At 56.6% G+C, this 23,241-nt stretch overlaps 1 protein-coding gene across 1 annotated transcript in view; it reads left to right on the top strand.

Annotated features, from left to right (window-relative positions):
- Positions 1-23,241, top strand: part of PRDM16 (PR/SET domain 16) — a 231,359-nt gene that overhangs the window by 44,805 nt on the left and 163,313 nt on the right. Inside the window, exons 3-4 of the mRNA XM_087445768.1 lie at positions 11,502-11,552; positions 11,719-11,721. Coding sequence (XP_087301894.1) covers positions 11,502-11,552; positions 11,719-11,721 — 54 coding nt within the window. The remainder of the gene's footprint in view (positions 1-11,501; positions 11,553-11,718; positions 11,722-23,241) is intronic.

The raw sequence follows: 23,241 nt of genomic DNA, 5'->3' as shown, positions 1-23,241 counted from the left end.
GAAAATCCAGCAAGGTTATGTTAAGACTGTCTTCTCTCCAGTCTTTCAGTGGCTGCTGGAGAATGGGGACACGTACCTGTCAGGCCCCCCTTTATTTGTCTTGGCAGAGCCTGGAGCCCTCAGCTCTTTGAAGTTCTTGCAAATGCTCCCCTTAGGCTGGTGGACTTCCGGGGTCTGCGGTTAATTTATCCCGGTGTCCCCGAGGCATCGGACTTTAGGAGAGACTCAGGAACTTGGAACCTAGGTGTGCGTGTGGCCGCTGTGTTGATTTTCTCTTCAGGGTTCTCATCCCTAACACATCCCCACCTTCTGGAGGGGCCTCCTCCAGGTGGGCCTTGATGCCTCCCCCCAACAGGCTGACTAAACTGAGGGGCTCCAGGGATGGGAGGCTGTCAGAGCTCCAACCCAGACAGTTCCAGGCAATGTGGATGCTGGTCCCCCTGCGTCCTGGGGCACTGGTGCAGGACACACACAGAGGGGCTGGCCTTCTGGCATCAGGGGTGAGGAGGGATGGCCTTCACCCCGGAACAGTTCAGATCCACCCTGGTCTCCCCATGCTGTTCTCCCTCAGGACATACAACCCAAGGGAGCTGGACCCTGTGCCCTTCAGACCTTGGTATTTGATCTCCCCCCGGGCCAGCAAAGCGAGGTGCCCGCTCCCACACGGCACAGGTAGAGGCCCCAAGCATGGCTCTAGGGTGGCCCGAGTAGGCACCCGAGCCCCGAGGTCTCCGAGAATTGCCCTGGACACAGGGCCCAGGCCGCCCTCAGCCTGGACAACCCAGCCCACTCTGATCTCAGCTGTCCCCTCCCCAAACAGGGCGGGCACCTGGTGAGTGTGGCCGGGACAGCAGCTCAGTGACCGCTGGAGGAGGGGTCTTGACTCACTCGTTTACTCACCGTTACTGCTCGGTCAGTGCCGCCTGGGGTCTATAGCCGTGTGTCCGCTCCGGGGGAACACGATGGGGCCTCAGACCCGGGTCTTGGCCTCAGGAGGCGTCTGATCTGGTAGGAGAGGGCAGACTGGCCAGAAAGGTTAAGAGAGCTTTGAAATAAGCACGTTCCTCTCTACAAGCAGTGGGGCCTGTAAAAGTTCACAGAGAATGAAGGGTGGGGGTGGGGGACAAAGGGTGAGGCCCCCCGGAGTCTCACTAGAATCACCAACTTTCGACACCAAGTTTGCAGCACAGGGACTGTGGGGTTCCCATGGCATGGTCCCCGCTGGGTAGCTGAGCGAGGGCAGGCCCCCGCCCCCTGGGACCCCTTCTGCCGTATCTGGGGCCTCCCAAGGCTGCACGGCTCCTTCCAGCTCTGGGCTCTTCTCCTCTGGAACCCAAACCCTCAGAAGGAAGCTCTGGCCCCAGTTGCAGGAACAAATGGCTCTGCAGAACTTTCTCGCCGTTTCCGGGGCACGCGTGTCCAGTTCCTGGAACAGCTACTGCACGGCTCCTGGACGCACCAGTGCTTCCCTTTCCAATGCTGAGAGTTATGGCTTGTCATGAGTCATTGATTGGAAGTGCCACATGCCACCCCGCTCTTATGATTTACGGGTACTTCCTCTGGGGACATCAATCTTCCGGAAGCAGGAGGAGGAAGCTGTCCACCAGGGCCAGGTGCAACACTGGACACCATCTCCTTGGGACAAGGGCCTGTGGAGACTGTCCTGGGCCCAGCCCTCAGCTCGCCGCCTGGCCAAGAAGGGGCTTGGGAGCCCGTGCCGTGACTGCTGACGTAGCGTGGACATGTCAGCCTTCTCCTACCAGCCCTGCGCGGTCAGCGCCCTGGCCAGAGCCCCCTCACCTGCCCGGGCCATCAGCATGTCCTCTCCGTGCCCGAGGGCTCAGCCCAACACAGCCCCCAGGTGGGAGCTCTAGGAAAGAGCTCCTGCGGAGGCCAGGATGACAGGGCAGGGGTCCTTGCCGTGTAGGACCCCGAGGTCTGACCTGCTCCAGGGGTCCCTAGGCTGGGTCACCCATGCCACCCCACTCAGAAGGGGGTACAGAAGGGGCTGAGCAGTGTCTGTGGGGTGGGCCCCGAGGTCCGGAGCTGCCCAGCATGTGGAGAGCCCCGTCTCTGCCTGGTGGAGTATTCAGAGCCTTGGCGGGGAGGCTCAAGCCAGAGCCTCCAGAGGTCAGGATGTCCTGAGCTGGGGATACACTGCCCTCTGTCCCCTCTGGAAAGGGAGAGCTTCGCGGTGGCAGTCCAGAGAGAGCTGGAATCCTCGCAAACATCCCCCAAGGACAGCTCCAGCTCTTCCCCTGACTCCGCCGCACATGTCCCCATGGCATGAGACTCAGAGGACAAAGCAAGGTCATGGCTGGGGCAAGCCTAGGGCGCCACCACTGTGCCTGCTTGTTTCCTGCCACACGGCCCCGGGAGCCTGGGGAGAAGGCCCTGGAGGGGCCTGGGTGGGCTGCTGCACAGGCCAGGAGCTGGGGGCAGTGAGAGGCAGAACCGCCACAGAGGGCTCCCAGCGGCCGCTTCCTGCGGGGCCTCTGTGACCCCGGTCAGGACCATGGACTTGCTGTCTGCTCGGGAGCATTTGCGCTGAGATTGCTCCGCTGAGGAGCTGACGGATAACAAGGTGGCTTGTGGGCTGGAAGGGACGTGGGGAGCTCCCGGGCTGGCAGCATTGCCTGTACTTCTCCGGGTGCTTTATCAGGAAGGCACACGGTTGCGGTGGGAGCCCTGCTGTGTCGGATGCCCAGGGACCCAGGATCAGGGGCCAGGCTGGTCCACACCTAGGCTGCCTGTGGTCTTTTGTGGAGAAAGGGGCTCCACTTTCCTGCCCTCCGCCCGTGCCCCTGCCCCGCGGGCCCCACTCACCTTGACCCCTGCAGGGCCAGCTGCCTGAGCTTGACTCCCGTGTCCACCCTCGCCAGCTGTGCACATGCGGGAAGGTTACTCTCCCTCTGTGAGCCTCTTCCTCATCTGTAAAGATTGGTGACGACGGCCATTTCTCAGAGGCTTCTTCTAGTTTTTATGTGTTAATGTGAGCCAAGGACCCAGCATGGTGCCTGGCCCACCCGGACCTCCGTCCTCCTCTGTCTCACTGTTGTTCATTTGGTCAGCCTCTAACAGGTCCCCAGCTGGTGGTAGGGAACTGGGGGCCCAGCAGCCTGATCTCTAGCCCCCCAGAGCCCATCTTGACACCCCAACATGCAGGTGAACAGGGAAGACGCCCCACGTGCTCCGTGGAGTCGAGACAAGGACTGCAGCCACGTAGGGACCAGGGCCCATGAGGCCGCTCCCCCCTGCCCCGCCCTGCAGACCTCCCTTCCCCCGCTGCTCCCAGCCCTGCACCTGTCTGTCTGTCTGTCTTGCCAGCATCCGTGTCCAGCTTCGCCCTCAGAGGCAAATCGAAACCCTGCCCGGTGTTCAAGAACGTCCACGGCACAGCCCCGAGGCCTTTCCAAGCCTGGCCCTCCTCCATCTTCTGGGCATCCTCATTTGCCCCTGTCCCCGCTGCAGCCCCCTCCTCTCCTCTGCCCACCTCTACCCACCACTTCCTGGGTGGGGATTCTGAAGACGTTCTGAAGGCCCCGCGCTCAGCGGCCCCTCACTCAGTGGTTCTCCGCAGGAGTCTGGGGGGGCCTTCCATGTTCTTCACGTTTATCTTGTTGGAGGAGGGGGTAAAACCCATTGACCCATTGCCTCTGCCCCAAAGTAGCTAATCCTGGAATCAATGCTGCTTTGAGATTTTTTAAGTGTCTCCACGTCACCTTTCATGGGGCAGTGTAGACAAAAAGTACTCACTGGCTGCTTATGAAATGAGGGTCTGAAGGATGATGTCCCCCTGCCCTCAGGGGACCTCGGAAAGACTAGACCATCTAACCTGGAGAGAAGCCTCGGGGGCGGGGATTCATTCGTTCCGTCAGTCGTTCATGCTGCAGAAAGGAAGATGGGGGCACCAGACGGCCCACAGGCGGGGCAGGGGATCCAGCAGAGGGGTGCGTGCCCACGGACGGAGAGCTGCCAGCGAACGGAGTGTTCTCGGCACATCTGACAGCAGGCAAGCCGTGCCCAGAGGTTCTGGGTCTGTGCAAAGCCGTGCTGGCCAGGCAAATGCTGTCCGCCCCATCGTCAGCTCTCACAGCCAGAGCAAAGTAGAAGGCCCCCCCGCACTCCAGAGAGGTCAAGAGAGAACACCCCACACCCAGAGCCAAGGGCTCAGGGGACGCACCTGGGACAAGCAGGCCGGGAGTGAGTCCAGGTCATGGCTCCTTGCACGGGCCTGGAGGCAGAGGAGCCTGAGTTTCCTTGTTGGCCACGAAAAAGGGTTTGCAAGGAGGGCCTTTGCTGTCATTCACCGGGGCTCTTCCTCGTGTTGGACACTGGTGCAGCCTCTCAGTGAGGGATCCTGGGACAAACCCCTGACTGCAGGGTCCCACACGGGAGGCTCAGAAATGCTTTTGGGGAGGGGAGGCCAGGGATGCGAGGCTGGGAATGTAAACAGCCGCCTGGAGATCTATATGCATTTCGGGGATGGGCTCTCTGAAGGAGCCTGGGTCCTTTTTCGTGCCATACTTGACTGTGTAAATATTTCTCTTAGGAGTAGAGAGAGAGGCTCCATTCATTGGGCAGATCTCACTTGAAAGAACTGAGAAGTATCTGTTTAGGCATAAAAGCTAAAAACAGTGTCCAAGGCGCCGTTCAAAAAAATCATTTCTGTAGCTCAAACACAGCCAAGCTGATTTTTTTTTAATGCAAAAAATAAATAAATATCACCCCGCTCCCAGTTGGGAGCTCAAGAGCTTGTGTCAACACCACTGGAGCCTCTGCTCTGGGAGCCAGAGTGGCCTGGCCTGACGGACTACCCTCCACGGTTCCTGTCTGAGCTGCCAGCGGGACACGACCCAGCTCGGCTCCAGCTCACAGCCACGGGCCTGGCCGAGGGGACGGCCCGCTTCGGGGAGGGTCCTGGCCAGGGTTCAGGTGCGAGACCTGGTCGGAAGGGTTGGCACGTGGCTTCTTTCCGCTGGATGCAGGCCCAAAGGCCTTCCGTCCCTCCAGAGCAGGAGTCCAGAGTCGGGGCCCGGATCTGAACACAGACTCCACCGCTTAGCGGGTCTGCGACATTTGCCCTGTGCTCCCACGCCCGAGCCCCATGTCCTGTCTGTAAAGGGGGTCATCAGAGCTCCTGCCCAGACGGGGTTGCTGTGGGAAGCACAGGAGATCCGCCTTTGAGGTGCCTGGGACAGGCCTCCCACACTATGGTCTCCCAGAAAGATTGCCTGCTGCTGTCACCATCCTGCCACCTCCCTGATGTTGTGGCCGTCACGACGTGAACACAGCATTTACACCAGGGAAAGTGGCGGTCGTGTTAGGACTTTGATTTGGACAGAAAATTAAGGATGAGAATTGTTCTTAAAAAATTCCATCTCCCCAGAAAGGGAGGAAGCGGCCGTGAGGCTGTGGCATCCTTTGCTGAGAATAAGACGGGTTTGATGCTCGGCGGTTCCGTGAGATCTGATTGGCAGCTCGTTGTCTCCATTTTGAGGGCACTGCTTTGTTGGGTGTAAAACCCTCCTAAGAGGGCCGGCCCCGTGGAGTCCAAAGCAGCTGACCACGAAGCCACAGTCCTGACCCATCTGCTAGACTGTGTCCCCAGCAGTACCCCAAGCCCCTGTGGCCCCCAGTCTCCCCGAGGTCAGCAGCGTGAGGCTCAGAGCTGGGACGGCCGGGCTTCCAGCACTTCCCTTGTGACAGCCCCGTGCAGTGACCTGCACAGGCAGCCCGGCCCCCGCCCATCGTTGCTTCTTCAAGGGGGTGGGCCGTGGAATCAGCTTTTAGCCACTTCTAGACCCAGACTCACGTCTGTGGGCACGAAGAGGCCACTTCAGCAGTGGACAAGAGAGAAACAGGTTAGAGAGGGAGGTCTGGGCTCAAGGTCAAGAACAAGAGGTCAGTAAACGAGAGCATGGGGGACCTCTTGGGCCGCAGGCCAGACAGAGGGCTTCATCCACGTCACCCTGGTTTTGGAAGCTGTGTGGCCGGGGCTCCGTCCGGGTTGCCTCCTGTAGGTGTGTTTTCAAATACTTTAACAACAGATTACGTTGAAGGGAGAGAAACCTTCTGGGATCCATTTGTGACACCGACCAGAAAGCACAGCCCCCCTCGGGGGACACGCCAGAGCTCCGGAGCTGTGAGCTACGAGACGTCTGTGTGTGCGTCTGCTCTGCACTGACTTTTTGGAGAACAGAGGGTATTTATTTTAAGAGTCAAAAAAGATGTTTTCACCAACCCCGCTTAGCTCAATCCTGGCGCTGATACCCGCGAGAGAAGCAAAATGCTGGAGGTCAAACCTCACTTTTTTGGCTAAAATGCTTAATCAAAACACACCTAATACTTCTGCCGGGGTGCTGAGACGGGCTGAGAGCAGTGACAGCCACTGCCAACAGCCGGTCAGCCAGCGACGCGTGTGCTGAGGGCTCACCAGCAAAATAAAGAGGTTGTTCAGCACAGTGGCTGCCTTGGCAGGGGAGAGGGCCGGGCTGAGAGGCTCCAGAAGCCGTGCGTCTGGCAGGTGTTCACCCGAGGTCAGCGGTGGGTGACGGGCAGAGGTAATGACATGCGTTCCTACCAAGACAGGCTGTGAAATAGGGGCAGGCAAGAGAAGCTGCCAGAACAGGGCAGTTCTGGAACGGATTCAGACCTCCCCCCTGCAGGAGGGCACTCCTTTCTTCAAGGTCATCAGTACCGGCTTCCTCTGGAGGGGGCACCGCTCAGGCTGGGCTTGATGCCCCCACCTCTCTCTGCAACACGTGACTGGGTGTGGTTCTTCCCTAGCCACCTGTGGTCCTACAGCTGTGCTTCTGGGCAGCTACACTCTCAACCAGCCATACCCTGCAGCCCGAAGGGAGCGGGGGACCAGGCTCGGAGGAGCAGTGGAGACGCTGCCCCGCCCATCCCCGCCCTGCACAGATGTGCACGCTTCTGTCTGGTCTCTTGCTCGGCGTGTTGTGTGCAGCATCTTGACCAGTTAAGGACAATGTGGTTTAAACGTCCATCTCTACCTCCCCGTCTGACCACAGGCTCCCAGGTAGGTAGGAGCCATCACTGAGCACAGATCTTACCAGACTCTTCCCCGATGAAGAGAAGGGCCTCGAACTGGCGAAATGATGGGTTTCCTGGAATGCTCCATCCCATTTAGCACTGTGAGCCTCTGACGAAGGACAGTGGTCCTGGCCACCCTCAGCCCAAGGCCTGTGGGACATGGTTGGGCCTGGGTGGTAGCCGGCTGTGTTAAGGGACAGTTAAAGAGGCTGAATCTGGGGAGAAAGGGTATGTGGCGCTCACATTGTACCCCGTCTTCTGAGCACAGTTGAGAGTGACGGATCCTGTGCTGTGGGGTGCTGGCTGGGCTCTCCTTGGAAAGTTTCTCATGCTGGTTTTGACCAAGGGTTTCTGGATGAATTAGAAGTGGTCCATGTGGGTGCCTCAGATGCAGGTCAGGGAGCCCGTGGGAACCAGGCCGCCGCAGGGACACGGCCTGAGCCGTCCTCAGAGAGAGAGGCTGCCATGCATTGTCTGGAGTCCAGAACGCACAGGGCCCCAGCCGCCTCTCTCCCCAGGTTGGGCCTCCTGTCCCAGGACACTCCCCACGTCCCCTAGGTGCAGCTTCGCTTCAGTCCAGCAGTAGCATTGACTCCCTGGGGTGTGAACATATTTCTAGGACAGCATCCGGATCTTCAGAGAAGAAGAAACCCACCCCTGCACCTTCTGGCTAACCTCAAGCCCACTACTGGCCTGAGGGAACCCCTGGCCCCTCAATGAAATGACCATAAGCCATATCTCCCCGCGGAAACTCCCCAGTGCTTATGGCCAAGGTGGCATACGTGATGTGCCTTGCAAACTCCAGAACCTGCTCAGTCATCACAACTGCCCCTTCTCGGTGAAGGGGGTCGTGGGGAGTGCGGAGAAAGGAAGATCAAGGGCCACCAAAAACCAAAGTGAGGACAAAGCTGACCGAAACACGGCCGGAGTGGCGCGCACTCCAATAGAGGGGCCGGTGGGCAGAGGGCGAGCGGCTCCACCCTGGGGCTCAGCGTGGAGTGTGTGGGAGACTGGAGGGCTCTGACATGGGGAGGCGGGGCTGACGGGGGCCTCCCCTGGCTGGCCCTCCCTGGGAGTGATGGAGGGACTTCATTGCTCTTCCCGAAGTGCTCCATGATCCGCACATCGGGAGGGAGGGAGCTTGAGCCCCTGGCAACGCACCTTCTCCTCCTCTGGGAAGAGGAAGGGGCCTGCCTGCCAATGTCCAGCCAGAGGCCAGTTAATGCCCACTGCGAGCAACACCCAGCTCCTGTGGGCTCCAGGATGGGGTTGTGAGCGGTGAGGGCGAGCAGGTGCTAGCCCCGGGGCCTGGGAGGCGCAGTCCCATCGCCGATGGCGGCTGTGCAAGTGGCACCGACTTCTCTGGGGATGCCAGAGAGACGACAGCATCTCCTTCAGTGATGCGGCCCGCGAAGCAGGCAGGGCTGGGAAGGCCCAGTTCTGGTTCCAGCCCCAGCCTTTAACTCACAACATGATCCACACACAATTCTGACGCTGACGGAGGCTCAGTTACAGCATGGACTGCGAGAAGCACACCCAGCCATCGCCCTTACTCTCGGGGAGCCCCAGGGCTACCATGGGGTGGGAGCGTCCCTTTCACCAGACCTGGGCCTGTGCCCTGGATGGGGGCCGGGGGCTGGAGCCAAACAGGGAGGGATTCCACCGGAGACAGCTCAGCACTTTGCCTCCAGCACAGCCTCGGGGGCCACGGGCAGGTCACAGCCCCCGAACATTTCTCCTCTTCTGAAGGAGGTTTCTCTGGGTGCCTGAAACCAACGCTGGTGTTCCCAGGCACGTGAGTGCGTGGCCCGCATGGGAATGGGGTTGAGCTGGGCCTATCTGCAGCAGGAGGAGGCCAACCTGTAAACTATGCCTCAAAAACAGTCACGTGGTACCTTTGACACGTTTAGCACACTCTCTCGGGCTTTGCAAGGCAACGGGGGTCTGTGTAGGAAGTCCCTGAAACCCCTTCCCTGGGAATGGTCCCTGGGAACAGCAGGCGGCTGGAAGCAGCCTCAGGCCTGGTCTGGTGGCTCAGGCTTCCTCGACGGCGGTTGGGTGGGGCCTTCTTCAACTAAACTCAATGGGGTGAAAGGGGAGTATGAGGCACACGTGCCACCAGGCCCCAGGTGGCACCTCCTGATTCAGCGTGGTGTCTGCATCTCCGTCACAGGGGACAGGACTCAGGGCTCAGGCGGCGTTCCAAGAAGGGAGATCACTCTGGACGGGAGCCTGTCTTGTGGTTTTGTCCCATGGACTGGGGGCTGTGCTCCGTAGAAAAATTAAAACACACTTTTTCTCCTGGTTCAAGCCACTCCCCCCTACCCCCCATAAAGGGCAGGTTTATGAAGCACAGAGCTCCACCGGGTCCAGGGGACCCCGTGACCCAACTGTGGAGCCCCCAGTTCTGCATGACACTGACAATGGTCTCAGTCTCTGTGGGTGACCACATCCAGGGTGGGCCTGGGCAGCCTGCAGCAGGACAGTGGCCTGTCTCTCTCCTTGGGGCCTCTGGGAGGTGGCCAGGGGATGGCCTCTCTGGCTTTGAGCATTGATGAGCACAGCCCTTTCCTGAAGCCACAGACTTTTCTGAGATCCAGTTGGTCAGCCCTGCTCCTTCCTCTCTCGGCGTTGACCAAGCCTCTGGCCGGCCGTCTTGGCTCTAGATTCGAGGGTGAAAAGCACAGACAAGAGGGCAGTTAAGGCCTGCCCGCTGGCCGAGCTCAGCCCCCAGCATTTGAGGCTAATCTCCCTGGGGCCTGTCCAGCCCCAGGCCCAGGGGGATAAAGCACCTGGTGGCCTGGTCTCTTGCCAGTTCTCCTGGTGGGGGACCATCCCGGGTCTCTGTTGAGGTGTTCACCTTTTTCTGTCTCATTCTTTTTTTTTCACTTATAGCCACTTTCCAAACCGCAATTTCAGAAAAAAGAAACATAAAATCCCCAATTGGTTAGAATTCTCAACATTTAAAAATATGACTTACTGTTATTACAGCTGAGCCCGGGCCCTTTCGCCAGAGTTTTGGAACGCGGCAGCCAGGTCCTCTCACCCGGCCTGCGTGGGCATTGCGGGCACTCTGGGCTCCATGCTTGTAATTTGAAAAGGCAGTAGTAATTTTAAGGAAAGGGGAAATAAAAACCCCTGGATTTGATACCATTTCTCATTTTATTTTTCATATATTAGTTTCAATCTTGGTCTCTATTTTTATGGAAACGATGTTACACTTTATACCTGTGACTCTGTGGGGCACTTGTGACCCAGAAGGGAAAATCTCATTTGTACAGCTAATTTGTCAGTTTGCATAGCTTAGAAAGCGCTCTGGGACCTGTCACTGAGACGCTGCCCCCCTGGAGTAGAACTTGGTGGGTTTTCAGAGGAGACGCCATCCAGGCAAAATGCTACCGCTCTCCAGAGCTGAGCCAGGGAAGGGTCCAAGTTGAAACCGTCGGGTAGAAGAAAGATCCAAAACGGCTGGCACTTTCTCTCCTTACTCTGCTAAGCCTGTGTCCACAGGCAGAGGGAAGGGCAGGAGTTCCTGGTGCCGCCCACAGCCCACTGCTGGAGGAGGGTCATCGAAGGCCACCCCAGGGCATGTCCGTGACACTGGGCACCACTGCTTTTCTGCCTTAGCCTGATTCCTTCTGAGAAGCTTCCTCCAAAACTCGTGGAGAAACATCTCCCTCCCATGAGTCTGGGACAAAGAACAAGCTAAGATGCTGCCCCTCTGGTTTGCCAAAACAGAGGCAGGAGAGAGAGGACATCAGAGTCCCCTCTCACCCCTCCAGCATCCGTCAGGCCTTGCTGACCTCTGCCCACCTCTACCCTCTGCTCTTGCCTCCTCCACAGTGGCTCTCCTCGGGGCATGGCTTGACCGAGTCCCAGGGTGAATCTGGTCGCTCACCTGAGCTTGGTCTCCCCAGCTAGACCACAAGCCCCATGTGGGCTGGACTGTGCCCCCTCCTGCTCACCCCTCCTGGCCTGCACACCACACACACAAAGTCCTCTCTGAATACAGGCTGCTCTATTTGCTGGGAGAACTCAGAGGAAGCAAGGAGAGAATTGGTTACGTTTCGAAACGTCCTCGAGCCCCATTGAGCTGTGTCTAATAACGTGTGCTGGCCTTGAGATGCCTCTGTGTGGGTCTGTGCCCAGATACTAAAGGACAAGGGTGAGCCACATCGAGTGGCTCTGTCCCGATAGGGACCCCAGCTGCCTTTCCAGGGAGGCGACATCCTGGGGGGTTCCTTCCCGTTCTCAACAAACAGGGAGACACTTCAGGATAAAGGACCCCAGTTCTCAACAGAGAGCTTTCTCTAATATGGAGAAGCCACTAGGTCTGACCCTCATTATGTCGAGAACATTTGATCTGCCCCATGATTTTATAGCCCCCATAGCTTAAGAAGGGTGTTTTGTCAGAAACTAACAACCCCTTTCAAATTGTTTTGCAGCAAATGCTGACTGATGCGGAAGTGTCGTCACAGGAGGGCTGCATCCAAAAGGTAGGCCAGCCGGTTCTGTGCCTTGTCCTCTCGCCGTCCCCTGTGCGTGCCTGAGCTGATGCGCGTTTAGGCAGGTCCGTGAGCGATGCGTTGTCTGCAGCCCCACGCACGCATGGAACAGCGATCCCGATGTAATTAGGACGGTTGCTTATTTTCATTGTGTAAGCAGGTAGGGGGTCACTTCACTGAACCTCCTAATTTCTGAGAACCTAGGAGAGCCCTGTACCTGTGGGAATGCCTCAGGCCATGCAGATGCATGAAATTAAATAAACGCGGGTTGTGTTTATTTAACTATCTTCACTGGATACTCACATGAAAGGAATATGTAGAGGAAAAAAAACACAATTGGCTGCAGATTCAACAAAACCTTTTGCTCTACTCGGCCTCCAAAGAGGGCTCAGGCACAGCGTTGAATAAGCAAACCATTAGGCGAGAGAGGGAGTGTCAGCGTGGGCATCGTCGGCCGCTCAGCCGCTGTGATGGATGACGGCTGGCTGACAAACATTGGCTCTGAAAGATCCAGAGAGCAAACGAGGCCCCCAAAAATACACACATCCCCAGAGGAAAGCACAGGAACACAGGCGGGTATGTACCTGCATGTACACGCTGTAGGCTGGGCCGCTGGTGGAAGGGACCAGATCCAGATCCAGATTCAGATCTCCAAAACCCGGGAGCAGTCCATCAGCTGGAGCTCAGCTGCCATCGAGTTCTGGTCATCCCTGAGCAGGCACACACACAGACACACACGACATACGAGCACAAACACTGACACACATGTGCACAGAGAAACACACACAACACACGGGCACAGACACACACGTGCACACACAAACACATGACACACGAGCACGTACACACACAGAGACACACATGTGCACGCACAGACACACACAACACACGGACACAAACACAGACACACATGTGCACACAAACATACACGACACACGAGTTCATACACACACAGACACACACATGCACGCACAAACACACAAGACACATGAGCACATACACACACACAGACACCCCACACACATACACGGTAGCTGACCTGGTATTTGGGGCTTTCCAGGAAAATTAAAATAGCGCTCTTTCTTAGGGTCTTTGCTTCAAAGCACCACCCGGACAAAGCAGGGTCGCATCCACGCGTGTACCCAGACAGCGTCGGAGCACAGCCGGGCTGTTGGGAGCGATGAGTCAGAACCGGCTTATCCAGCTTCTCTCGAGGACTGTGTTCTTAATGTGAAGTCACAGAATGCGTGCTCCTCTCGTAGGAGAGCCTGAAGCCACGACTTGAGCTGAGCATTCAAGTCGTGTAAAGTCCCCTTCCTCGCACCCGAGGTGAACAGTTCTGCCAAACTTTACCAAGTTCTCTCTGAGTCCAGCTCGGTTTGAGCCGAGGCTTCTGGGCAGGGTTTTCCATACAGGACAGGGGGCAGGGCACCTACCATTTGGGCAGACCTATCTATAAGGGACAGGCAACTGGCCCCTTCTGGCCAGGTTCAACCCCAGAGGCATTGATTTTGGAGAAAACGCTGCAATGGGAGACATTTCTGACCCTGTGACAACCTCCTGAGGGACCTCTGGCAGGAGCGACCTTTTTACCTCATTCGGCCCCATAACTCATGGTCTGTGTCAGTCCCCGAGGGGTCTTTTGGTCTGAGCAGACACTGGGACAAGTTGTCCACTCCCATCCCACTGCCCGGGGGTGGCCTGAGGCCTCCTTCCTCAAAATGCTCTGATTGCCCTCTAGGGTAAATCCTGATGGCATCCTTTTCCCCTTTTCCTGCCTCTGTGAATGAATTCACATTTTCTTAAAGAATGTAAGACAGCAAGACACCATACACAGCTCTCCCGCGTCTCAAGGAATGGAGGTGTTATCACTTCCCACGAAAGGGCACCTGCAGTCAGCTCCAGTCTCAACGCCTTGAGAGAACGTGAGAACTTCATTTTCCCACCACAGTCACAGGACTGACCGTCGGTCCCTGGGCGGGGCTTTCTGCAGACAGTGGGGCAGCCTGGCGGGAGGTTAGAGGTGGGATGGGCAGTCGGTGGTCCAGCCAGGGTACAGGGGTCAAGGCAGGAGGCCAAAAGGTCAAGTCTGATGTAGAGGTCATCCGGAGGCAAGTGCTGCACGCTTTAGAGCCAGAACAAGATGAGATGGGACAGGAACAAGGGTCGGCTCATCCTCTGTGCCCTGGAGTTGTGCTGTTTCCTGAGTTGCCTCTCTCATTTATAAACCGCGGGCCATCAGACCTTGGCTGATGTGGCCCAGAGGTCCTTCTTGAAAGCGGATGAGTACAATGTACCGTCCAGCCAGGGACCAGCTCACAACTGCCCAGCTTGGGGCAGGAGTCCCATCGCACGCAGGCCCTTGTGAGGTTCGTCGGAGGGGTCCGAGGTTCCCTCTCCACACAGAATTGGAACAGACCTGACCCCCATAGCAGCCTGAGTGTCAGGGAGGCCAGCGTTGGGCACCAGAGCCGAAGAGAGCCTTGGTGCCATCTGTTTCAGAACAGGCCTCTTGACTCCCAGCTCGGCCCTTCTCCCTGCAGGCTGCAGTCTAAGGGGGGGCAGCCTGGAGGGGGCTCTGCCCACCTCCTCTAGCACACGTCTCCCCACTCTGAGAAGCTGCCGCATAGCACTCCATAGTCCGTCCATTGAATCCCAGGATTTTTCCATTCTCGCACTGAACTTAGACATTATAGGCGTCTGGGGCATCCAAGTGTGATGGGATGGGCGCCCAAGGTCACGTTGGTGGCATGATCGAAAACCTAAACCTGGGGCTTAGGTCTGGACCCGGCCGGTTACGTCGCTCTGGGAGGGAGGGAGGGAGGAGACTGCACTGAGAGAGAGACATGAGCTAAAAGCCAGAGGCAAATGGTTCATACAGGGGCTGGAAAGACTAGTAAATGCAGCTTTCATTTGACCTTTCTAAACAGAAGGTCCCACCTGACGAATAGACGTGTTCCTTACAGCTTTGGAGAGAGATGTATATGTTTATCACGTAACTGTACGTCCCTCAGCCTGCTATTTTACAGACTAATGTAGTGAATTTCTCGGTAATGGGATGCAGACTCCGGTTTATCAGTTTTTAGTCTGGGATTTTTGTGTCTGGCTGAAGAGGGCCTCTCCTCCCAGAAGATACGCACATTTCGGAGCCTTAAAAACATGACGGGGAAGCACTGGGGGCGGCCTTGGGTTGGTCAGTTGACATCTCAGAGCTTCAGTTATTCCATCTTTAGGATGATTGTACTTCCTGTTCTTTATCTGCATCAGTGAAATGTAACAACAGTAATTAATTCAATCAGTGGCTTGACACAAGAGATGCAGGAAAGGTGGTATTTTGTGGGGAAGTCGCAGTTATACATTCTCAGTACTAGAGAGCCAGGTCGCTGACGGGGCTGTAAAGACCCACTAGTTCAGAGTTTACAGGCGAGGTTGCCCAGGCCAAGGAGGCCAGCGGCGCCCACAGCCGCCTGCAAGCCTCCCGCGGGATTCCGACAGAGACCCGGCAGGTATGCGGCTCGGGGCGGGGCTCTCGTTGGAGTGACAGCGGCTGCAGCCTGTGAGCGGCGCCAGGCTTGGCCCCGCTTCCAGAAGGGGCGGGGCCTCCCGGCTCAGCTAGGAATGGCCCCGCCCCTGAGTACCCTCCAAACCCCCTCCCCTCCTGCGCCCGTCTGTCCGGTCCTCTCCATCCCTCGCGTCCCAGTCTCTCGCGTCTCTCGGTCCCTTCCGTCCCCCCAGTCTCCCGTGTGCCCTCTGCAGTCCACCGCATCCCTCTTCCATCCGTCTCGTCCCCAAATTCTTGCATCCTCCTCCGTCTCCCACGGCCCCCTGGCCCCAAGCCGGCTCCGCAGCCTGCGCGGCCGCGCAGCCCCAAGCTCTGATGCCGATGCGACTCGGACCCGTGCTCGCCCGGTCCCGGTGCCCTCGCATCGCCGCGCCCGCCCCGGTGTGCGCCCAGGGCGCATCGCCCGCGCTTCCTCCACAGCCACTTTGGCTGCAGGTCGGGCTGAGTCGGCTTTTCTAGCAGCAGTGCCGGGACCTCTGGGACTGCTCTCTCCGGCCGAGTCTATTTAGTCTCTGTTTACTTAGAGGGAAAGCCCCGGGCTCCTGGAGAGCAAACATCTGCGGGAGATAATCTAGCGCGTTGTCCATCCATCACTCGGGTCGCCCGGCTCCCTGGAGAGCCCGCCAGAGTCTGTAATAAAAAGGCCGGGCGAAGAGGCTTTGGGGACGAATAAAGAGCCGTGTTAAGGGCCCGCTGAAAATGGATGGAAGACATTATTAAGGCTCAATGGCCGTCTTATCAAAATCCAATAGGATAGACATTTGGCAAAAGGCTTAAATTTATTCTTTGACTTTCTGGAGGGCTTGAATTTATCCGTTAACAAGAGTGTAGTCCACCCGGGGAGATGGTATCAGCTAAAAGAATTTTGATTCAATCTCTTTGGTGATATGAAAAGGGGAACACAAGGCCCCAACAGCCTTCCCTTTGTCCCACTTTATCTTGTTTTCCTTGACCATCTTGAAAAGGAAGGACGTGTTAATACAGTACAACGGGGAGAAAATGCAAACAAAGGGAAGTGACTTTTTCCTTTATTTTTATTTTTCTTCTCCTCTCCTTGTCCACTCTCCCTCCCCCCAAAAAATAAATAAATCGGCTATCCGCATCAGTAGGGCTAGGACAGAGGACTGAAAAGGGTACCTCTTCCGAAGCTTGGAAGACGGTAGCTGCCCCAGCCAGCACGCTCGGGGAGGGGTGAGGAGTGTGGGGAGGGCCCAGGCTTAGAAGGAGAGTCAAAAATAAATGGAGCTAATAAAGTCCTACGGCTGGGAGAGGGAAGATGATGGGTCCATAAATCTCACCCCTGTTATTACGTACAAAATGCTACAGGTCATAAAAGTCATCTGATAGCCCACCTGGCATTGTCCAAACAGGATGATTGATTGATAATGATGATAATTTGTGAAATGATTATTTGGATGTTAGAAGCGTGGTCTGTCCCCCTGGGCCGTTGTGTGTGGACCTTTCCATAGACTGGCCCGGGCGGAATGCCTCTGCTGACCAGCAGCCCAGAGGTCTCCCGGGTCCCTCCCGGGGGAACTTGGGGGGAGCTAATGAAGGGTGACCCTGGAGCCTGGAATGAGAGCTCAGCGAGCCCCAGGAAGGTGGGAGTGGGATGGACAGGCCACTGCTAAGTGTCTGTTGTGCAGCAATTATGTGAGAAGGCCACAGACCCCGGTCCAAGCACGGCTGCAACCAAGCTGTGCTCTGGGCATTTGGCGGGGCTGGTTCCTGGCCTTGCTGGACTAACTTAAGCTCAGCACAGCACTGCGTGGCCAGGTATTTGTGCTCAGTGTCGCGTTATGTGGTTAGTTTCGTTGGCATTGTTCTTCCCCTGGAGGAAGCAGAGATATTTTCCCGGTGGCTGAAGGGTTGGGAGGTGGGGAGAGGAAGGGATGTGGCTGGAAGGAGATGGGGAGACCCATGAACACCGAAGCCCCAGAATGAAGTGCTGACGTGCAGGCGGTGGGTTCCGCTGGTCTTACCGAGACTAGAGTAAGCTTGGCTATCTCCGTTATGCACGCCTGTGCCAGCGAAGTCAGTTTTAGAAATCCTTTTCTCTTTCCCTCCCGGCCATCAACGCTCAGGAGCCCCCAGAGCGGGTGGCCTCACTCAACTGCAGTTTACCTACAAACGCACTTTATTACAAAAAAAATCACAGCAGAGCCCCAAGCCTGAAGAACCCTGCCATCACAATTATTAATTTGCATGTGGGGTCAGTTATGTCTTTATGAAATCAAAGTGTGTTTAGCTGCCACGGAGACAGCCCCGAGTTGATTTTGATAATCTCGGGCTGAATAGACTGGCTTCGTAGTAGTAAGCCTGGGACAAAAGGCTGGATAGTGGCTGAAAGCCCTTTGACGACATGTCTCTCTCTCCTTTGTTCGGGAGTTGCTGATAAAAGAACGGGGAGTCCATTAATTCAGTGAATGAACATATAGTAAAGTCAGTCCCCTCTTGAGAACAATAATGTTGAGGTCAGCTTCGGTTGCCATGGAAACTAAGTACTCCTAAGAAGTTTGCATCCTTGATTTTGCTGAATCAAAGGCCGAGAAGTGGAGGGGTGTAATGGGGCCAAGACGCAGACTGTCAGAAAGCGCCGCCTCCACCGGTCCCCTTCCTGAGACAGTTCTGGGCTGGTGGCCCCGGGGACCCTCCGCCGCCCCTGGGGACCGACCCGTGGCTGGCTCCTTGCCCCACCCCCTGCAACTCCTGGGAGGCCTCGGTTTTCACGACTGTTGACACTTATCTGAAGAGGCCGCTTAGGCGTGACTTTGGTGGCTCCACTGCCCCGGGCAGAAAATCAGGCTCAAGGGAGGGGCCGCAGCCTGCCACGGCTGCCCCAGGCAGACTCTGACCTCCAGTCACCCCGCAGCACCTGAACTTGCCCACTGGAGGGGCAGTGGCACAGTGCCCCCTTCCCGCGCAGATAAGGGTGATTAATGGGCTGGTTGCATGGCCAAGGGTGAGTTATGGGCCGCTCCAGCTGGGTGACCATGTTATAAATGTCACCTTTTTGCATTTTGTCCCCCCCAAATTGAGTTGATTCCACTTCCCCCGCACCACCCCAACATAAGGGTCCCTGAAATCAGCTTAAACTTTAGCGTCAGACTAGGCTGGGGAGAGGTGCAGCAGTTGATGACCTGCTGCGGGACCTTTGTGTGGGGGAGGGCCTTGTCTTAGCTCCACTGGCCTTCACTTTGGGGGTGCGGGGGCTCCCAGCAGGCGGGAGGGGCGTTGTTCAGACAGACCCAGCCCAAGCCCGAGAGCCCCGCCTGGGAGAGGCAGGGTTAGGAATGAGCATTTAATTTTTCCTCTGTTTTGGCTAGTGAAAAGCAGTGGCCGGGGTCTCCTTTCTTAACCTGAAGCATCCCTGGTAGAAAATCTTCCAAAACGCTTCCTGGCTGCAGCCTGGGGCACAGGTCCTGGAGGAGGGAGCCCCGCGGGCAGCCCCGGGCAGGTGTGTGAGAGCAGGTGAGTGGGGACCCCTCTCTGTGGTCAGGCCACCCCCCACCGCTGAGATTTCTCTGCCCAAACTTAAATCTCAAGGGCAGACAAGACATCACCCGTTTTGAAGGACAGGCTCAGAACTTGAAAATGCGCATTAATCTGGAAAGTAAACAAAAGGACTTTCTCCTTTTCGCTGGAGACCCGAGGATGCTGGGCTGGGTCCGTCCCCCCTCCCAGTCCACCCCAACCCTTTGAACATGGCTCTGCCCTGGACATTGTGGCCCCAGGCCTTGAACTTGGACGCTCTGTGTTTCCGTTTCCCCCTCTGCAAATTGGAGATAATCAGTCTCGAGCGCCCGGCACGGTCTGAGCATTAGGTTCAGTAACAAGATAGCATTGGGCACAGCTCTGGGTGCCAGGGCCTGCTGAATGGACCTTGGGGCCTGCGGCTGCTATTGCTGGCATGGGACAAGGTGGCCAATGAGGTGCTGAGTGTCAGGACACCTGCCTCTGAGGCGGTGTCGTCACACTGCCGTGGGTCAGAGTTCACAGGCGCTGCCCCAGGCCGCCTCCTCTCCTGAAACCACATGACACCTCAGGATGCCCGCGGCGGCCCTCACGGGAGGGCGCTAGGAGAGACGACTTGGAGCAGGACTTTCTTGCTGGCCCCGGGTAATGAAGCGGATTTATTATCTACATTACCGGCTTTATAGGAGCCAGATGGTTGTGTCAATAAACGCCGTAATCTTCAGGTGGGTGCAATAGTGAGTTAATTAAACGGTGCCGCACTATTAGGAGAGAAAAACGTATCAACACTGAGGCCCGTTAAGCGTCTTCTGTCTTAAATGCACAGACGCACCTCGGCGAGGTTGGGCATCACGGGTTTGGGGGGGTGTCCTCTCCTCCTAGCACAACCTCGGCTGTCAAAGGGGGAGACGACGGGGTCACCTGGGCTCAGAGGACCCTGCCAGCGTCTCATGAGTAGGATTATTATCACTGTGAGTGTAACGCCGACGTCTGGTTTTATTTTTTTATTTTTATTTTTTAAAGATTTTATTTATTTATTTATTTTCCCCCCAAAGCCCCAGTAGATAGTTGTATGTCATAGCTGCACATTCTTCTAGTTGCTGTATGTGGAACTCGGCCTCAGGATGGACAGAGAAGTGGTGCCTCGGTGCACGCCCGGGATCCGAACCCCGGGCCACCAGCATCGGAGTGCGCACACTTAACCACCAAGCCACGGGGCCGGCCCTGACGTCTGGTTTTATACAAACGTGGGGTCAAGGTGGCCGGTCCCTCTCCAGGGTGAAAGGCAGCAGCGTGAGTGGGTGCTGTGGATCCTGGGGCCCTCCCACAGCCTGGTCACTTCCAGCTGTGCCTGCCTCTTTCTCAGGGCGCAGGTTGAGTGCCCCTGGCCTCCAGGGAGGCCCGCTTCCTGAGGTCCCCTCGCACCTCAGATGGTGTTCCCCGTCAAGGTCTTGGGGGGCCAGGCTGTGCATCTGTCTCTCCTCGGAGCCCAGGGGCCTGAACCTGCCATGGGCATGCGGTTTCCAGGTGGAGCCCTGGGCTGGCCCTTGGTCCCAAGGGTGGGGAGCAGAACCTTCCGTCACTTCTCTCCGCCCAGGTCTGCCTGGAGCTTGCGGCGGCCTCCTACTGGGAGGGCCTCATCTCCCAACTGCACGTGGGCTGCAGGTGGGCGTCTCCGGGGCCTGCCTGGTGGGTGGAGAGTCTTGGAGGCAGGGGCCCTCAGAGAAGGCTGTGTCCTCCCCACCTTGTCTAAGAAGCCACCTGCTGTCAGAGGGAGCAAGCAGGCGCCTGCCCCAGGCCGGGAGATGGGCAGATCCTCCAGCATCCCAGCTCACCTTCCATGCACCGACCCCTCTGAGGTGCAGCACTGGCTTCCTGCGTCAGATGCTGACACCACAGGGGTGGGTACGTGGGGGGTCCCAGGTGGGGCCAGGCAACGGCTGGCACCCAGCCTCCAGCCTCTGCCCTGCTCCCACAGCAGCTTCTAGGCCATGCTGCTGTGGGGCTGACCATGCTCACCCTGTGCTTAGGTGTGGGGGCCAGAAGGGGGTGTGAGGGAGAGAGGAGAAGATGGGTGCACCAGGTCGTGGAGAAGTGGAATTTGGCCCCGCCTGCCCGCAGCGAGGTTGTCCTCTACCAAACACAGCCCTGTGGGCCAGGCACTGCAAACGCGCTTGCTGCGCCGTTATTACTGTTGTTGTTGTTGTTGTTGTTGTTGTTTATAGAACGGTTGTCTTACACCAGGCACTTTATGCACATCGACTCATTTGCGCCCAGTCACCCCATACGGGTATTACTGTCCCCACTTCACTGTGTAGGAGACTAAGGCACGGAGACTTTGTCACTTGCCTGAGGCCACTCGATTCAGTGGAGAGGCCAGGAACTTCAAACGCCAGCCGACAGGACTCTGAAGCAGGTGTCCTTAAGCCCCATGTTGTACCACCTGCCTCCTGTATTGCTCTCCAGACATAAAGTCAGAGCTAACCTAGACCTTCAGGAACTGAGTCCAGAGGGCACTGAACTACAGATACAGTTGAGTTCAGAGAAAGGCAGGACTGGATCAGCCTGGAGTAATCAGAAGTAGGTGTATCAGTCAGCTGTTGCCACAGTAATGTTGTGTAACAAACACCCCAAAACTCTTAACATTCCCTGATTCTCACTCATACAAGTTTCAGTTGGCTGATCTAGGCTGGGCTCAGCCAGGCTTGGTTCCCAGCTGATGGTTGGGTCTGGTTTGCTCTGAACATCTGTCGTCCTCCTTGGACCAGTGGGCTATCTGGGGCATGTGGTTTCCATGGTGATGGCAGGTGAAGAGGGAGAGCAGACACACATAATCAATTAGGCCTCGGCTTAGAGGGGTACATTGTCACTGCTGCCCACATCAGCCACCACCAGCCATGCGGCCACCACCAACCGCACAGGACGGGAAAATGAGCTCTGGCTTTCCTGGGAGGGATGTGGTCCTGGGGTAGAAGACGTGGAGGTGGGGACAGTAATGCCATCTACTGCAGCAGGCTTCCTGGAGGAGGTGGCACTGGAGCTGACATACATCCCATTCCCAGGTGACAAGCTGAAGTGGGGAGAATCATTGAGGTGCATGATAAGAGAATGGTGCCTGTGGGAAGGCAAGGAAACCGTGAACATGGAGAAAAAATGAGGATAACGTAAAAATACAGTCCCCTCCCTCTTGTAGCCACGTCTAACTGACACAGCTTCCCTGCCTTGCCTGCTTCCATGGATGCACCCTTGAGAATGACCCTCTCCTCCTTGGAGAGAGACTCTGATCTTTGGTTGAGAGTTGCCAGGGAGAAGCACTGCCAGGTCGCTCATGGGAGGTATACTGGTCCCTTTGTTGGGAGCTACTCAGGAGATCCTGCATCTGGAATGATATGGAAGAACATCCCGGGGCAACTCTTCCTTTGTTGACATTGACTGATGGGCAGTGAGGTGGACCAGGACAGGGGAGGAGGGACCAGGCTAGAGGAGGGTAAACCCACCCACCCCAACGTCTAGCACTTTTTAGAGGGCTTTGCTCTCAGGCCACAGAAGAGAATTGAGGAGCCGCAAGTGCACATTGTTAAGTGAAACAACAATTGGTAATCTGAAAAGGCTACGCACCATCCGATTCCAACTCTGTGATGTTCTGGAAAAGGCAAAACTATGGAGACAGTAAAAAGATCAGTGGTTGCCAGGGGTGGGGGTAGGGAGGGATGAACAGGTGGAGCAGAGAGGACTTTTAGGGCAGTGAAGCTACTCCATATGATACTATGATGGTGGACACATGACATTAATATTATTCAAACCCGTAGAAGGCGCAACACCAAGAGTGACCCTAATGTCAATTATGGACTTTGGTTAATGATGAGGTATCAGTATTGGCTCATCAGTTGTAACAAATGACCACACTAAGGCAGGATGTTAATAATAGGAGAAACTGGGAGGGGGAGAGGAAGGAGTACATGAGAACTCTGTACTTTTCATTTGTTTTTCTATAAACCTAAAACTGCTCTAAAATATAAAGGCTATTAATTTTTTTAAAAAGAGAGTTTTCAAAAAGTGGCATATCACATACACACCCCTTATAGAGGAAATACACACAGGTATAAGGACATACATATAGGAAAAGACTGGAAGGAAATGTACAAAAATAACAATGTCACTCTTTGCGGCGATATAATGGATGATTTTTTTAAATTGATATCTCTACGGGGTGTTTTGGTTATGAAATATGTTAACTTGCGTGAAGTGCTGTACTGTGCCTGCCGTCACAGTGCTGTAAGAGGCAGAGGGGGCTAACGTTGCGGTGGGAACTGCCAGGCCACGAGGGGTTTGTGCTTGTTCTATTACAGGCTCCTCGTGGTCCAGGCTGCCCCATCCCACCGTCCTGTGGGCGCCCTCAGTGCTGTCCACCTAGACGTCTGGCTCTGCTTCCGGATGAGGGGGAAGGACCTCCTGCCCGCCTGGGTGGCTGAGCCGCCCGGCCAGTGGCTGTGAGGGTTGCAGGCTCGGTCACCTCTAGGCTCGGCAGCCAGTGGCCAGTGAGACACCCTCTAGAGCCCTTTGCCCTCCAACGCTGCAGCCGGAAAGTTCTGAGTAGATCCCAGGTGATTGGGAGCAGAGCCACCCTGTGACTCACACTGGGCC

This window comes from Ceratotherium simum, chromosome 22, assembly GCF_057802395.1.
Source record: "Ceratotherium simum simum isolate JZ-2026a chromosome 22, ASM5780239v1, whole genome shotgun sequence".
Lineage (NCBI taxonomy): Eukaryota > Metazoa > Chordata > Mammalia > Perissodactyla > Rhinocerotidae > Ceratotherium > Ceratotherium simum.
Note: the sequence above shows the minus strand (reverse complement) of the source record. Positions and strands in the feature narration are given on the sequence as shown.